The 15,720-nt window shown below is 36.9% G+C and overlaps 1 protein-coding gene across 5 annotated transcripts in view; it reads right to left on the bottom strand.

Moving 5' to 3' along the window:
- Nucleotides 1-3,436: 3,436 nt before the first annotated feature.
- Nucleotides 3,437-15,720, bottom strand: part of crhr1 (corticotropin releasing hormone receptor 1) — a 165,774-nt gene continuing 153,490 nt past the window's right edge. For all 5 annotated transcript variants that reach the window (XM_058769345.1, XM_058769342.1, XM_058769343.1 and 2 more), the window contains one exon: nucleotides 3,437-14,024. In XM_058769345.1, coding sequence (XP_058625328.1) covers nucleotides 13,884-14,024 — 141 coding nt within the window. In that variant the 3' untranslated portion in view covers nucleotides 3,437-13,883. The remainder of the gene's footprint in view (nucleotides 14,025-15,720) is intronic.

Here is a 15,720-nt window from a genome sequence, read left to right as displayed (position 1 = left end):
TGATGCTGAAAATTATGCTTTGCATCACAGGAATAAATTATATTTTAAAGTGCATTAAAGTAGAAAACCATTATTTTAAATTGCATTAATATTTCACAATTTTCCTGTTACTTTATTTTTTTTCTGTAATTTCGATCAAATAAATGCAGCCTTGATGAGCATAAGAAACATCTTTAAAAAACATTAAAAATCCCACTGATCCCAAACTTTCAAACAGCAGTGTAAATATTTTTGATTCATGCAATAATACAGTTTTACTAGGTATTAAAAGATACCTATAATAGTTTTATTTTTAAATAAAATATGAGTAAGATTAGTTAAGATAATGGTAAGATAAGAAACACAGTAATTAACATAACTGGATGCTATTGCAGTTGCCAAGCAACTTTTTTCATTAATATTGAATTCAACGGCATGAGATTCCAAACACAGGTGCATCACTACTTTCTCAGTGCTGTTTTTTTTTCTTGAGCAGACCTGAGTTCCCGTGAGCCAGCTCCTCTCTCAACAGCTCACTGCATTATCTGACATTCTCCATCTGTAGCTGTCAACCAACCACAGCAATTTAATCTATGAAGCAGTGTGTTTCCTAAAACACAACCTGGGTGTTTGGGGTGGTCGGGCAGATAAGAGGTGGTTTCGGAGCAAGGCCTGCACCCTGAGCACTTAACCTTATCTGCACCTGAGCTCTGACGCACATGTGTGTGGCATTGCTATGAACCTAAAAGCTAGGTTGCACAGGATGATGGATTAACAATTGCGCTACAAGACTTTTGAACAGCATAACACCGATAGAACAATAGCAGCCAGATGATCTTTTAGTCACAAATGGGCAGATTTATAGGTCAGTCTGAATGGGATGTCCCAGAATACACCTGGAATTTAATGTAAAAATAGTTGTGCGGCTTTTTAATGGTCATACAGTTCATGGTGTCTGTAAGGTCACACACTGGTTTCAAATTTAATTGACCCTCTCAGGTCCTCTTCTGGCCAAAAGTTTAAACATAGGTGTGGAGGTGCAGTAGCACAGCAGGCTATTTTTAAATTCACCTATTCTTCTACAGCAAAGAAAAAGTCTGAAATAGCTCAGGTAAAGGTGACCCTACAGAGGAAAAAAAATATATATCTAGTTGAAGATCTTTTAAGCTGTACCACACAACTATATTGCAGTAGATGCAGTAAACATTTAAATGTAAATTATGTTTTGAAAGAATTATCTTATGCTCACCGAAGCTGAATTTATTTGATCAGAAATACAGTAAAAATAGTAATATATTGAAATAATATTACAATTTAAAAACAGTTTTCTACTTGAACATACTTTAAGATGTAATTTATTCCTGTGATGCAAAGCTGACATTACTCCAGACTTCAGTGTCACATGATCCTTTAGAAATCAGTCTAATGTGATACGAGTTTAATGATTTGGTTATTTATTTATTTTTTTGTATCGATGTTTAAAGCAGTTACATATACATATATATATATATATATATATATATATATATATATATATATATACAGTTGTGCTCATAAATTTACATGCCCCTTGCAGAATATGCAAAATGTTAATAATTTTAACAAAATAAGAGGCATCATGAAAATGGCATGTTATTGTGGTAATACTTTACAATAAGGTTCATTAGTTAACATTAGTTAACAACATTAGTTAACATGAACTAAGAATGAACAATACTTCTACAGCATTTATTAATCTTAATGTTAATTTCAGCATTTACTAATGCATTATTAAAATCTCAAGTTATGTTTGTTAATACACTGTGAACTAACAATGAACAACTGTATTTTTATTAACTAACGCTAACAAAGATGAATAAATAGTGTAATAAATGTACTGATCATTGTTTGTTCATGTTAGTTAATACATTGACTAATATTAACAAATGACACCTTATTGTAAAGTTTTACCGTTATTGTTTGTTTAATACTGTCCTGAATAAGCCATTTCACATAACATATGTTTATATATTCTCCACAAGACAAAATAATAACTGAATTTATAAAAATTACCCTGTTCAAAAGTTTACATACCCTTGAATCTTAATACTGTGTGTCGTTTCCTGGATGATCCACGACTGTCTTTCTGTTTTGTAATAGTTGTTCATGAGTCCCTTTTCGGTCCTGAGCAGAAAAATCCTCCATCTCCTGCACATTCTTTGGTTTTCCAACATTTTCTGCATATCTGAACCCTTCCTAACAATGACTGTATGATTTTGAGATCCATCTTTTCACATGGAGGACAAATCTCAAACCCTATCAACAAATATAAAAAATAAAACAAACAACAACAACAAAAAAAAAACATTTAAATCAAGCTCATATTACCTCTAGATCCATGTGTTCATAGACAAAAAGTCTGAATAGAAACTACAAAAATCATTGCCCTTAAAATGGCAATAAATGAAGAAAATTTTATTTTAAATTAGTTGAGCAGTTCCTGATTTTCGGTTACACAATAGCGATCCAAACATTGCTTTACATGATAAAAGACGCATTTACATCTGGAGAACATGAATGTTTGTTTATTGGCTTTGAGACACATCTTCCTATCTGCCAATCTTAGAGGGCAATGTGCCCTTGGGCAAAGTCATGACGCTGTTCCTAACATCAAGCAGGGAGCGAGGGAGCACTGCTGCCACATTAGAGCATATAAATGTGTTACAAACTCGAGCTGTGATCTCCCAAAGCTGCCATCATCTTGGGCTATTAAGTGAATTTATGTGAAAAACATCACATCTTTTAATTGTTTGTGCATACTTAATAGGTGACAATAAACTATAAACATGCAATTTTCCTCAGCATTACATCGACAGATATATGTGGTCTTGTAACATGGGTCAAACAGCATTACTGTAACTCAATGTCAGGTTCACTCTATTAACCGTCTGTCATAAATTTCCAGTTCCTTAACTCAATCACAAATGCCATCTGAAATAAAACAAAGGACGCATTAATGCTTCTCATTTTAGTTAGAGGTGTCTCCAAACCGAACAATATGCTCATACTGAGTTTGATGTACAATTACTGTAGCTTAACAGTTCAGGATAAGATAACATCAATTAGACAAGCTGTTTTGATGTGACTTTCAAAATGCATCAGTCGCCATTTACTCTCAATTGCTGAAAGACTGATTTCAAATTAAAATAATGTGCATGCAAATAAATGACTTTAGAGTTTAATGTGAAGCTGTTGAACCTGCATTAGACCTGGTAATCAAAACCGAGAGTTTTTGCACACCTACACACTTTTCAGCTTGTAATAGGTAAAGACAGTGACCTCACTTTCAGTTTTCATGAAATTTGCTCTGCATAGAGGAACTGGCCTTGGATGTGTGATGTAAGTACGTATTGTGCAATTCATTCCATCTACTTCTTTGGTTTGAGAATGTCTTTCTGAAACTGTAGTAGCTCTAGTGTTGGTTAATGAAACCGCCTCAATCAAACAAAATCCAGTACTTCTCAAATGTTCTTCTTTTGTCCCTGTGGACATTTTTTTCTGAAGATTTCTGCAGGTTTTCTGTGGTCTTGTGTGAGCTCTATGTGTTTGAAACCAATTTCTTTTTGTGATCTTTCAAGAGTTATTGAGGTCATTGTAACTTGACCCTCTGCTCTGACCTCTTTCTTGGTTTATATGGGAATTTAACCAGATGAGTGAAATAAAGAAATCCAATGATCCGGTACAAATGTCAGGGAAAGACCCTCTTAGAAGCTGGAGCTGTGTAGAGGTCTTTAGCCAAAAACATGGATCTTTGTTATGGATGAGAGGAGATGAAATCTCAAGCAATCACTGTTTAACAAGACAGATTTCTTTTCACATGAAATAACATATGCTTGCATTGAGATAAACTGAAGCAAAAACCTCCTTTTGGTATGATAACAGTTTATTCTCAGTTGTATTACAAAATGTCAGTTGCATCTGTTTTTAATTGTAGCTAACTTACAAGAAACTGAAGTTATTTAAAGGAATAGTTCACCCCAAAAAATAAAGTTTTGTTCAGTGCTGTTTAAGTTACATTTATTATGTGTATTTTTCAACCTGTTCTCATGGCATAGACCATTTTTACATACCTTACTGCACGTTTCGCTGCAGTTTCATAGAGAAATGTCCACTGAGTGGCGCTAAAATACGGATTCAATACGTAAACTTTGGCACGTTTTTATTACGTTGATATAGGTATGTATTGCTGTATTTTTATTATGCTGATATAGGTACGTATTGCTGTGTTTTTATTACGTTGATATAGGTATTGCGGCAGTTCAAAATTCAAATATCCGGAAACCGTCGCTAAAAATTAAAAAATGAATCGTGTTGGAAATATGCCCTACGCCAAACCCAACCCTAAACCTACCCGATAGTGTTGAAAAATGCAAAACTGATATAAAAATGCATTTGTTGATGCAACCATGCTATTTGCACTTCCTTATTTGAACTGTTTTGTTGAACCGTAGGTACACGGGATTCGAACCGGAGATCCTCGCCTCTCATACGTTTACGTACTCCGTGAGCTACTGAACAAACCTACCGTCTACGAAAACCCATAGATATGAAGCTGGATAAGTGAGATGCTAACATTCAAAAGCATTAGCTTTCAAATCTCCCAGCATATTAATATTGTTTTGAAGTCATAACATGATATTTTTCCAAGTAATTGTGCGAAAATTACGCTTTATTAATCGAAACTCTGTAAATTTGTGTGAAAAGGAATAAAAGGCATCGGAGTTTTACTGCCTCTAGTGTTCATTTCTTTTGGAAACTGCAGTGATATGTAGGCCTACTTATTGGTACGTGTTTCGCGTCTCGCTAAAAAGTGCACCCAGGTACATTTATGCCATGAGACCAGGTAGGTATTTTTTAAATTTTTTTAAAATCCTTTTTGGAGCTTGACAGCTGTGATCACAATGACCTGTCATTATATGCAAAAAGCTGCATGCTTTCATGCTGAGCTAGAAAAAAACAAACAAACAAACAAACAAAAAACAAAACAAAAAAACAACAGGAATTGACAGGAGGGTGAGTAAATGGTGTGCAGATATCAGTAATAAGCATATAGGCAGAAAAACCTGCTGAATATTTTTGCATCCATTTTTTTTTTTCTTTTCATTTAATATGTTTATGACGCTCTGACAATTTCCAGGACCATTATGGTTATTGCTCTGAAGCAAATTGTTTTCAAAAGCATCACTGTAGCTGTAATCATGCAAAATAAATCCACCCAAACATCCATCTCACATCAGCTTAACCAAACAAATAAATAAAAATGTCCATATCGATTTCTGCATTTAATACTAATGCATTCTAAACTCACAGACATTTATCTTTTTTTTTAAATGGAAACCAACCTTACATGATCCATTATTTATTATTATTCTCACTTTGATTTATGCATTGCTGATGTTTTCAGGTTTCATTTTGTCTGAAAAGGACAGTTATAATAACTTGTTTCAGATTTGGAGACATTTAGCATCACATTGCTCTCCAGTGGATCCTCTGCAGTGAAAGGGTGCCGTCAGAATGCGAGTCCAAACTGATAAAAACATCACAATAATCCACAAGACGTCAGTCCATCAATTAACATCTTGTAAAGTGAAAAGCCGTTTTTAGTAAAAAATAAATAAATAAATAAATCCAGCTAGTCATTTAACCATTGCTTATGGCCAAAAAAAACAACAACAACAAAAAAAAACCACTCCATAATCCATAATAAAGTGTCCTTCATTGGAAGTCCATTCTCTGTTGCCCTCTCACATCAAAATCCACCAACATTGGTTTATAACTTTTTTTTCTCACGTATAAACGGATCTTAATCTGTGCTCCTGGTACAAATGCGATGACTTTTTCGAGTATTTTTCCTCATATTCAGCTGGAAGCCATGGTTTGAAGTTAAAAATGTTTTGGATTTGTTACTTACAAACACAACTTTTCAATTCACAGTATGTTGACTGGAGTCGTGTGGATTACTTGTGGATTATTGTGATGTTTTTATCAGCTGTTTGGACTCTCATTCTGACGGCACCCATTCACTGCAGACAATCCATTGAAACTCATCTACAAGGAAAAAAATGCAAATTTCACTGTTTCTATCTTGTGAGTGTATATGAGAAATAAAACACTTTTTCCTTAAAAAAAAAAAAATTCTCAAAGATTCTTGCCAACTTTGTCTGGAAAGATTTGGTGTATTACAACACTCGAACACATAATGGATATTGCACAAGACTAGTAAAAGTGTAGGGATTTCCCAAGGCAGGTGTTGCTCTGTGTATATAATTTTCTATGTCCAAATCATTTCAGCAATCATCTGACTTACGTTTAAATGGGTGTTAGTACCCACAAAAGTACCAAAAACATCTCTGTGTGTGGAACAAAAATGCTTTTAACATCTGTGCCACCGCACAAATTTCTTTGTGTTTGTTTGGCCTCAGTGTTAATGTGCTGTCAGTGATGTGTCTTCACAAGCTGGGCCTTCTAGGGTGTTTTCACACCTGAACGACATCTGAGCTTTCATGCCAGATTAATTGTAGGTGGTATTTGTTATTGATGGTCTTAAGCAAGGCAAGATTCGGGCAGGAAAAGCATGAAAGAAGAGTAAAGTGAAAGTCTACAGGATGATTCTATGAAAAAAGGTGTCAAGGTAATCGAATGCTTTTCATTATAATGAGAAACAGCTTGGGAATTAGAACAGGTAACACGGAATTTTGAAGAAATGCTATTTTGAGCTTTTCAAGCCAAATGAACCGGATAAAAATAGCCCATTTCTGTGAAACACAAACACTTTTTTTTTTTTTTGTCTAAAACAGATCAACTTTCTCCTAAACCCACAATGTTCTGGCTCAGATTGCATGTTATTTCAAAGCGTTCAGGACATCCTGAAGAATATATATCAGCATTACAGCTAGATCATATGTCATGTTAACCTAAAGAAGGCATTCAAACATTTCTGTAGAATTACAAAAACATGATGTAATGACACATTGGCAAGTCAATAACATGCCCTTTCAAGGAATTCAATATATATAGTGACGTGATGTTGCTACATATAGTGTGATTTAAATGAAGTATAGCAATTTCTATTAACCAAACCTGTGGACATAAACACACCACAAAGGAAAAATATTTAAAAAAGAAAAACAATTTAATGCACATCTTGATCAGCACAGTACTATATGCCTTCAACATATGACTTTACTCTTTGTGTAGTTGATTTAATATAAATTTCTGTACAGTTCCTAAATTCTTTCAAACATTAAATCAGTCAGAGGAGCAAAAGTAATAAATAGAATGTTCTTGAAGCACTGCAGAAAATGGCAGAAATGATGGCAAAGATTGTCTCACAGAACCACGAAAAGCAAGACATACAAGATTACATCGCCTTCACACATTCTGGACATTAATGTTATGGATATATTGATATGAGTCACATGTGGGCTCGTGTTTTCTGACCTATTTAAATAGTGAGATAAATATATAGATATTTTTTTCTGTGCCATACACGTATAAATAAATAAATTTTTCGTTGTACACTTTCACATCAGCGACTAAACACAACAGAAATACCCAAAAAAGATCACGTATTGACATCGTTGTTACAAATACAGCTACACAGCTTGTACTTGCTCAGACCTTCTGTACATTTCACAACTTCACAACCTCTAAAAAAAGAGAAAATAAACTTTGCAAAAACACTTTTCTGAATCAGTATTTTTGTGTTGTTTTCCAGTAAAAAACTTTAAAAGAAGACGAATGTACTTATACAGATTTATTTATCAATAGTTTTTATTCTTTAAACAAGAAAAAAGTCAAAAGCTTTCAAGTAAATTTATGTTTTAAACGCATTAAATACTCTACTGGAAAACAAGACTAAAATAGTGACAAAGAAAAGGATTTTCAGTGAATAAAGAAACAGAAACAAACACAGACACCAGTGTTGCTTATCACAGATACAGAAAATTAGGCGAGGGCTCACCAACACAGAAATAACAACACTACTAGAAATGACTGAACTAATACTGAAAACGCACAATTCCGGCTGAAGGATGGCGGCCAACAAATCTGATACAGACACTGACCTTACCAAGAATGGTGAGTCTTGACATTTTTATCTTTGAACAGAAGAAGGTATTTCAGTTATGTGCAGAGATGAAATGATAAGTCATAAGCAGAGACTGTGTTTTTAGGCCTTCTTTGAGGCACGTTGGAGGAGCACACTGTGTATGCCATACTTTGGAATATTGCATATGTTAGAGGGCATGGAGAATGCTAGCTTGCTTTGGAATGCTGACTGCTGTCTGGAGGTCACATGACCCACAAACAAAAGCCAATGAGAAAAGTGATACAAATCAAACTATTACTACACAGATACACACAAGCCACAAAACCCACAAATCACTATTATCAGTGGTGTTTTAAAGCTGAAGTGTGTCATTTATGTGCCTCTAGAGGTTGCTAACGTGTTCTGAATTACTTGAAGGAATAGTTTATTCAAAAAAGAAGTTTTATTATGGATTACTTGACTCATATTTTGACTGGAAGCAATGGTTCGCAGTTAAAATGCCTTAATGATGGATTTGTTTCTTACAAACATGCAGCTTTTCACTTCACATGATGTTAATTGATCTATTGCAAGTGTTACATTTCTTTTTCTTTCATCTGGTTTCAGATGAAGAAACAATCTATTTTTATGTGGTTTATGTGATTGCTAGGTTGTTGCTTACTGGCCCAAGTCGAAAGAGATACGGCTCGGGTGCCTCTTTTAATTTAAGGCAACAGGGTTTTTCACTCATTTTATCACTTGCAGAGAGAAAATCAAAAATCTGGTCATCTAGAAAATGAACAGCACACCAGGCAGTCACACCTGAAATTCACTGGTTGAATCAAATCCACTCGAGCAAACAGAACAAAGTTCACAGAACCATAGTGTTACATATTTTGTAGTTTTTTTGATAAGTCAAACTGCGAATGGCTTACATACAGTTGTCTGCATATTAAAATGGCACACATTTACAGTACACACTTCACCTTTAAAGAACAGCCTGATAGATATGTATCCAGTTCTGAGAAATAGCATAGTACACTCCTAAACATAAAGGTCCGTTGGGTTCCCAAAAGAACCTTTCAGTGAACAGTTCTTAAAAGAACCCTTTTTCTTAATGCGATGAACATTCGAATAACCCGGTGAACACTTCCATTATAAAGAACCTTTTGTGAAATTGAAAGGTTCCATGCAAGTTAAAGGTCGCTCATGGAACCGTAGATGCCAATAAGGAACCTTTATTTTTAAGAGTGAATTTGCATCTAATGCCAATGAATGTAGTAAAACTGTGGCACTACTTTCCAGAACTGATTGATTAATGATTTCTAAATAATATATGTGACATTGGATTGTTTTATGTGGTATATGAAAGGTTTAGGTACGGTTAGACACTGTAAGCGCTAGAATATGTTCCTAACTAACACCTAATTCACTAGATATGTCACTAATTTAGCTCTTCAGGAGGATGATATATTGTAATATTATTTAATGTTGTATCAACAGTACCTTTGTCTCTACATGGCCTTTTTGCTAGTTTGTATACGAAGTGAACATTTGAGCTGTTTACTATTAAAGTGCTATAAATAGTGAGGGAAAGGCTGATGGAGTGTGTCTGAGCAGTGCTGTGAAAGTCTTCAGGCCCATGATGCTAAATCAGTTCCCTCAGGTGACACGATTCCACACGCACCAGCAAACAGATCTGTTTGACATAAATAGTAACCTATGCTTCTCTCATTTCTGTCCACATCACATCCATCACTGTCTGAGGAGTTTTGCTATTCAGCACCCAGCTATTCTTAGTTTCTCTATTTTCATTACACAGTTTGCTGGAATACGTGAATCTGATTGGTCAATCGCAGCCAGACTGACCACTAAACTGGACATTTAACCATTGTCCCTGAAAACCTCCGCAGACTCTTTCTTCTGACATAATTAAATAATTTCAAATAAAATCAATATTTCATATCCATTTATGCTTTTAAATGATAAGGAGCGGTCTAATAAGTGGAATAATGTACAGTCAGATGGTCATTATCTCAAAATAAACCCTTAATGACTGGCTGATTGTACATTATCTCCTGATATAATTTTGTCCACTGGTATATTGTGCTGTGAGAGAGACATGTTTGAAAATTTAGCGGTGTGCCAGTAATTCGATGGGATGATTTGTTTCATTTTTGTACTTTGATCTTCCTTTGCTGTTGCAATTTGAGATAAACTTTGACAGGGCATTTTTTAGGCTTTATAAAATAAGCAACCATAGACAAAGACAGCATCCATATGTGGGTTGAAATCATTTAAACCTCAGATTTTAGATATTATAATCATTATTTGGGGTGCTACAATATGTAAAAACTACTGTTCACAAGTCTGAGGTTGGTGAGATTATTTTTAATGTTCAATTCCTGAACATTATCAATGTTAAAACAGTTGTACTGCTTTTTTTGTGGAAACTGTGATGCATTTTTTTCAGGATTCTTTGATGAATAGGAAGTTCAACAAATATCATTTTAATGCATCCTTGCTGAATGAGTTCATTAAAATAACATCTTACTGACCACAAACTTTTGAATAATAATATACAACGTGCTCAGTATTGTTTGGAACTGTGTCAGAATATACTTTCTCACTTCTTCCTCATTCAGTGAACAGAAACAAAAATGTGGTTTTGTACATAAAATGTGCATGAATAGTTAATATCACTAATGTTTTCTTGTGCACCTTGTGAGTTCAGCACAGTGCCAAAATGTCATGACAGACATGAGCAAAGGCAAAATTTCTTCCTTCCACCCTTTCTTTCCACCAACAACTCTCAGTTTCTGGCATTTGGATATTTACTACATTGTCAGAACAAACGGATCAGATTTCACTGCAAAATGACTGTGCACAGCCTAAAAATAGATAAAAAAAAACTTAGTAGAGACACTAAAACGAACCTTGTGTTTCAGTTTACTAGCAGCAGTGAGAAGCTTGGTCCTCAGTTCGTCAGGTACACACACTGCTATATGGTAGTTGGCAAACTTCACAATGCTAGTCATCCTATATATACACAACTAGATGTCTAACTCGTATATACGGTGCTACTGGACATGTACACAACAAGCATGACTGAATGTGGAATCTGCTGAAGCCTTTACAAATGATTCTCGCACAAGTACTTCAGGAAGGTCAGAAGAGCACAGAGGCATAGATGAAGGTCCTGAGTCAGTTTTTTTTTAAACAACCTTGCACTCCCTATCAGATGTGATTGATTGGATGTATGAGCACAAAAGCTAAATCTGCTTCACTGTGCTGAGTCAGCAGTGAGCGGTCACAGGACTCGGTCATTGGCGGCTCAGCTTGGTGAGGGTTATATAACACATGGATGGACGTTAAATGACCCTACGTGAGGCATGCAGATCTCTCTTGACTCTAATGATATAGGAGCAGATTTTGCTGAGCTGATTCTTCTGGCCTGATTCTGTTGGGATTTGAATTGAAGAAGCTGGTCCTAGAAAACACAAAAGTGCACTATTCATCTATTTTTTTTTTTTTAAATTTACTTCCGCACAGAATAGCTGTCCAGAGAAACCCGAAAAAAAAAAAAAAATTATATATATATATATATATATATATATATATATATATGGTCCACAAATGACACAGTGACTTCCCTGCTGTCCATAAATTTCTACCCACACCAGTAGCAATGTAAGTATCGAAATGCACCTTGTTTCATATAAATAACTGATATTTTAAAATAGGATGGTTCACCCAAAATGAAAACTGTCATCATTTGCTCACCCTCATGATGTTCTGAACTCCTTTCTTTCTACCATGAAACACAAATTGTGAACAGATCAGAACATTTGTGAACAGATAATTTTTGAGTCAAATCTTTTCAGTGAATCAGCTGACCAAGTTCACAAAAGCAGTCTGTGAATGAAAGACTTGTTCACAAATCAAATTGATTCAGTTCAACTAATTTATTCAGTGATCCAATTTGTTGCAGTTCTCAAATGAATAGCTTAATGGAGTCTGAATTCAATTCAATGCATCCTTACTGTGTCAAAGTATGGTTTTTATGCAGTAAAAAAAAAAAAAATCTTACTGACCCCAAACTTTTGAACGGTGGTGTACATTCTTCAAAATTTATCCTTTTGTGTTTGCTGGAAGAAATACAGTCATATGGTTTTAGATAAACTTGAGGCTGAGTAAACGATTACAGAATTGTCATTTTTGGGTGAACTATCCCTATAAGGCTCTTGGGCAACAAAACCACCAACAACTTCCAGTCACGTGTGATTAGAATTAGTCTTTTTTGAAAGAGTCTCCAGAATCCAACTTCTCAAGTATTTTGTACTAAGATCATCTCGTAAAACGACGTGATAACTGGGAATTTATATGAAAAGGAGAGCTGGAGTGGTTAATTGAAATACATTCAATCGCCCGCTTGGCTGAGGCTCCAAATGCAGGATAAAATCAAAATCCTTTCTTTGTTCTGTGATAAACCCCTTATTTAAAAGATTGTGTTATGTGTTTAGTATCGGAGCGTACCGTCTTCTACCTTAGCAGGCACGAGTCTTTCATGATGTTCTTCCCTTTCCTGTGAGCTTCCTTCCTTTTTTTCCCCGGGGTTTAGATATATCCTTGAGTCCCAGGATGCAAACAAGCTTAGAGAGCATTAACGCATACCTTTCATCTTTGTAAAAACTGTTTACAATTTTTGTACTGCTTGATATACACAGCAACAGATGTACTCATCATATCAAAGCGAAAAGTGTCCATGTTGAATGAGCTCACAGAAATGATTACTAGTTGCAACAATGTGGGCAATGAAGAGCAGCGAGTGAAGAGTAAGAAAAAAAAATATAAGGGTCACAATCTGAACATCTCGGAGAAAACGCCATACATTTGTCCCCAATGTATCCAGTCAAAAGATTCAATAACAATAATGAAAGTTCACATTGAGATCTGTCAAAAATACTGTTTGTTTTCCAATTGGAAAACTTTTTTTTTTCTCTCTGATTATGTCATTTTGTTTTAAAACTCCTAAAACTATTGCACTATATGGCCAAAACTTTGTGGACACACAAAAATTTTATTTCTGAGCAAATAATTCCAAAACTATTGGCATAAATAAGGAGTTTATCATCCCTAACAGCTTCCACTCTTCTGGTAAGGTTTCCAGTATATCATTAGTCTCAAACTCAATTCCTGGAGGGCCATAGCTCTGCACAGTTTAGCTCCAACCCTAATCAAACACAATCAAGGTCTTCAGGATCACTAGAAACTTCCAAGCAAGTGTGATTTGGAGCTGAACTCTGCAGAGCTGTGGCCCTCCAGGAATTGAGTTTGAGACCACTGCAGTAGATGTTTGAATATGGATTTGATCCCATTCAGACACATGTATAGGTAACAATCACAATACTTTTGGCCATGTAGTATATATTCCATAGTATCTTACTCTGATAGTTAGGAATAATCTGAGCTCTCCAATGAGAAGACTCGAGAACAGGATGCAACATATAACTCTGTCTATTGAATAAATACACTCTGCCAGTATTTATCAACCTTTTTTTGTGTGTGTGTCAGGTTCCTCCCACGGTCTCCCATTGCTGTCTGAGACCACCGAAGCTCTAATCTGTTTCTGAAGCAGTTTTTTCCTCTGTGTTTGGCAGGTGGACCTCATTATCTCTGTACATTTCCACCCTTCATCTATGTTTCAGCTGAGGATCATACCATGTTTGGCCCATAGCTGTTATCCCTGGGTTTTTCAGAGGACGTGGATGGTTAGCTGAGGACGGAAAGAGCGGGAGCAGAAGAAATGGGGACAGATGCTTCACTTCTGTTCTGGTCAGACGGCCGACGACTGCTTGATGCTGTGGAAACTAACCCGTGTTGGAGAGGTGGGTATAGACATGGCCCGTGCTACCCGCGCCCGAATGGAGTGCTTATCCTGCCAGCGGTGCCACCGCTTACGAACGGCTGAGCGTACCTACAGACATAGAAAGAGACGTTACTAATGATATTAAGAATTTAATGTAACTCGACTGCACAAGTTAGTGTCACTACAAGTTTTTAAGAAAATGTAGCTTATGAGGGGAAATATCAATTAAATTAGATATTTATCAAATGAGCAGAATTTGTCTGTCACATACACACACACACGCAAAAACATTTAAAAAAATGTGTGTGTATATATATATTGCATCCAAAATAAAAGTTTTTGCTTACATAATATATGTTTGTGTACTGTGTTTATTTATTTTTTATATATACATACACACAAATACAGTATATATTTTGAAAATATTTCTCGCAACAAGAAAGCCAGTCACTGTAGTCATAGCACTACCCACTCATTGAGATTAGATAACACAAGGAAAACGTACCAGTTCCACTTGGAACCGGAACATTGTGAAAGCCCCATCCCTCCCGAAGGAGGTTTCGGAAGCACTTACACCTATGGATAACCGTTTAGATGCATCTGGAAGATTTAGAGGTGATTGTAACCCTCTTGAGAAATGGCAGAGAAGTCTGCCGGGGAAACACGGGCTCTGAGCTATACCGTGGAACTTACACATATGGGATCCATTTAGGTCACTACATATGGCACCCAGCCATCTACCGGCTCTCATGGATTCATCTAGTGAGGGCCTTCCGCAGGTGATGGAGGAGCTCGACAGGGTCTACAGTACGGACACTCTGGAGCAGTTTTAGCAAGCCGACACTAACCGGGGCCTCTACCCATTTAAGGTGAAAACACAGGAGGATACCGGCTCAACACGAAGGCTATAGAAGGGTATAGAATCTAGCGAACGTGTTGGGGGTCGCCCAGCCTGCAACCCTACAAATATATGTCAGGCGACACACACCAATGCCCAGGAGGATGCAACACTCCTAGTAGAGTGGGCTCGCAACCTGAGCGGGCAGGGATCACCCTGTGCCTCCCAGGGTGATGGCATCCACTATCCAGTGGGCCATCCTCTGTTTGGAGATGGCATTCCCCTTCTGTTGGCCTCTGTAACAGACAAAGAGTTGATCTGAGATCCTGAAGCGTTGTGTCTGGTCCACGTACCATCTCAAGTCGCGGCTGGGTCTGCCTCCTCCGCTTGCAGGTTCACTACCAGATCCCTGAAAGGGGTAGTAGGAACCTTGGGCACATAGCCGGGCCAGGGCCAGGGGCAGGGGCGGGGCCGGGGTCTCAGGATTACCTGGGAGTCAGCCGACCCAAACTCTAGGCACAATTTGTCGACCGAAAGTGCGTGCAGGTCCCCTACCCTCTTTATGGAGGCCAATGCAACCAGGAGCAGAATTTTCATTGAAAGAAACTTTAGCTTGACTGACTGCAAGGGCTCAAATGAGCACTCTGAGCACTAGAGTCAGGTCCCAAGAGGGTATAGAGGGAGGCTGAGGAGGATTCAACCTTCTCGCCCCCCCTAAGGAACCTGATGACCAGATCGTACTTCCCTACTGACTTCCCTTCCACGGGGTCATGGTTAGCAGCAATCTCAGAAACATAGACTTTAAGGGTGGAGGGAGACAGCCTTTGCTACAACCCTTGCTGCAAAAAGGAAAACACAACTCTGATCGGGCATCTCCGGGGGTGTTCTCGGCGAAAAGAACACCATTCGACGAACAGGTTCCACTTCAAGATGTAAGCGTGTCTCGTATGGCACTTTTCCACTGCG

The sequence above is a fragment of the Onychostoma macrolepis genome, chromosome 03 (genome assembly GCF_012432095.1).
Source record: "Onychostoma macrolepis isolate SWU-2019 chromosome 03, ASM1243209v1, whole genome shotgun sequence".
Classification (NCBI taxonomy): domain Eukaryota; kingdom Metazoa; phylum Chordata; class Actinopteri; order Cypriniformes; family Cyprinidae; genus Onychostoma; species Onychostoma macrolepis.
The sequence above is the reverse complement of the archived record's forward strand: the minus strand, read 5'-3'. Positions and strand labels throughout refer to the sequence as shown.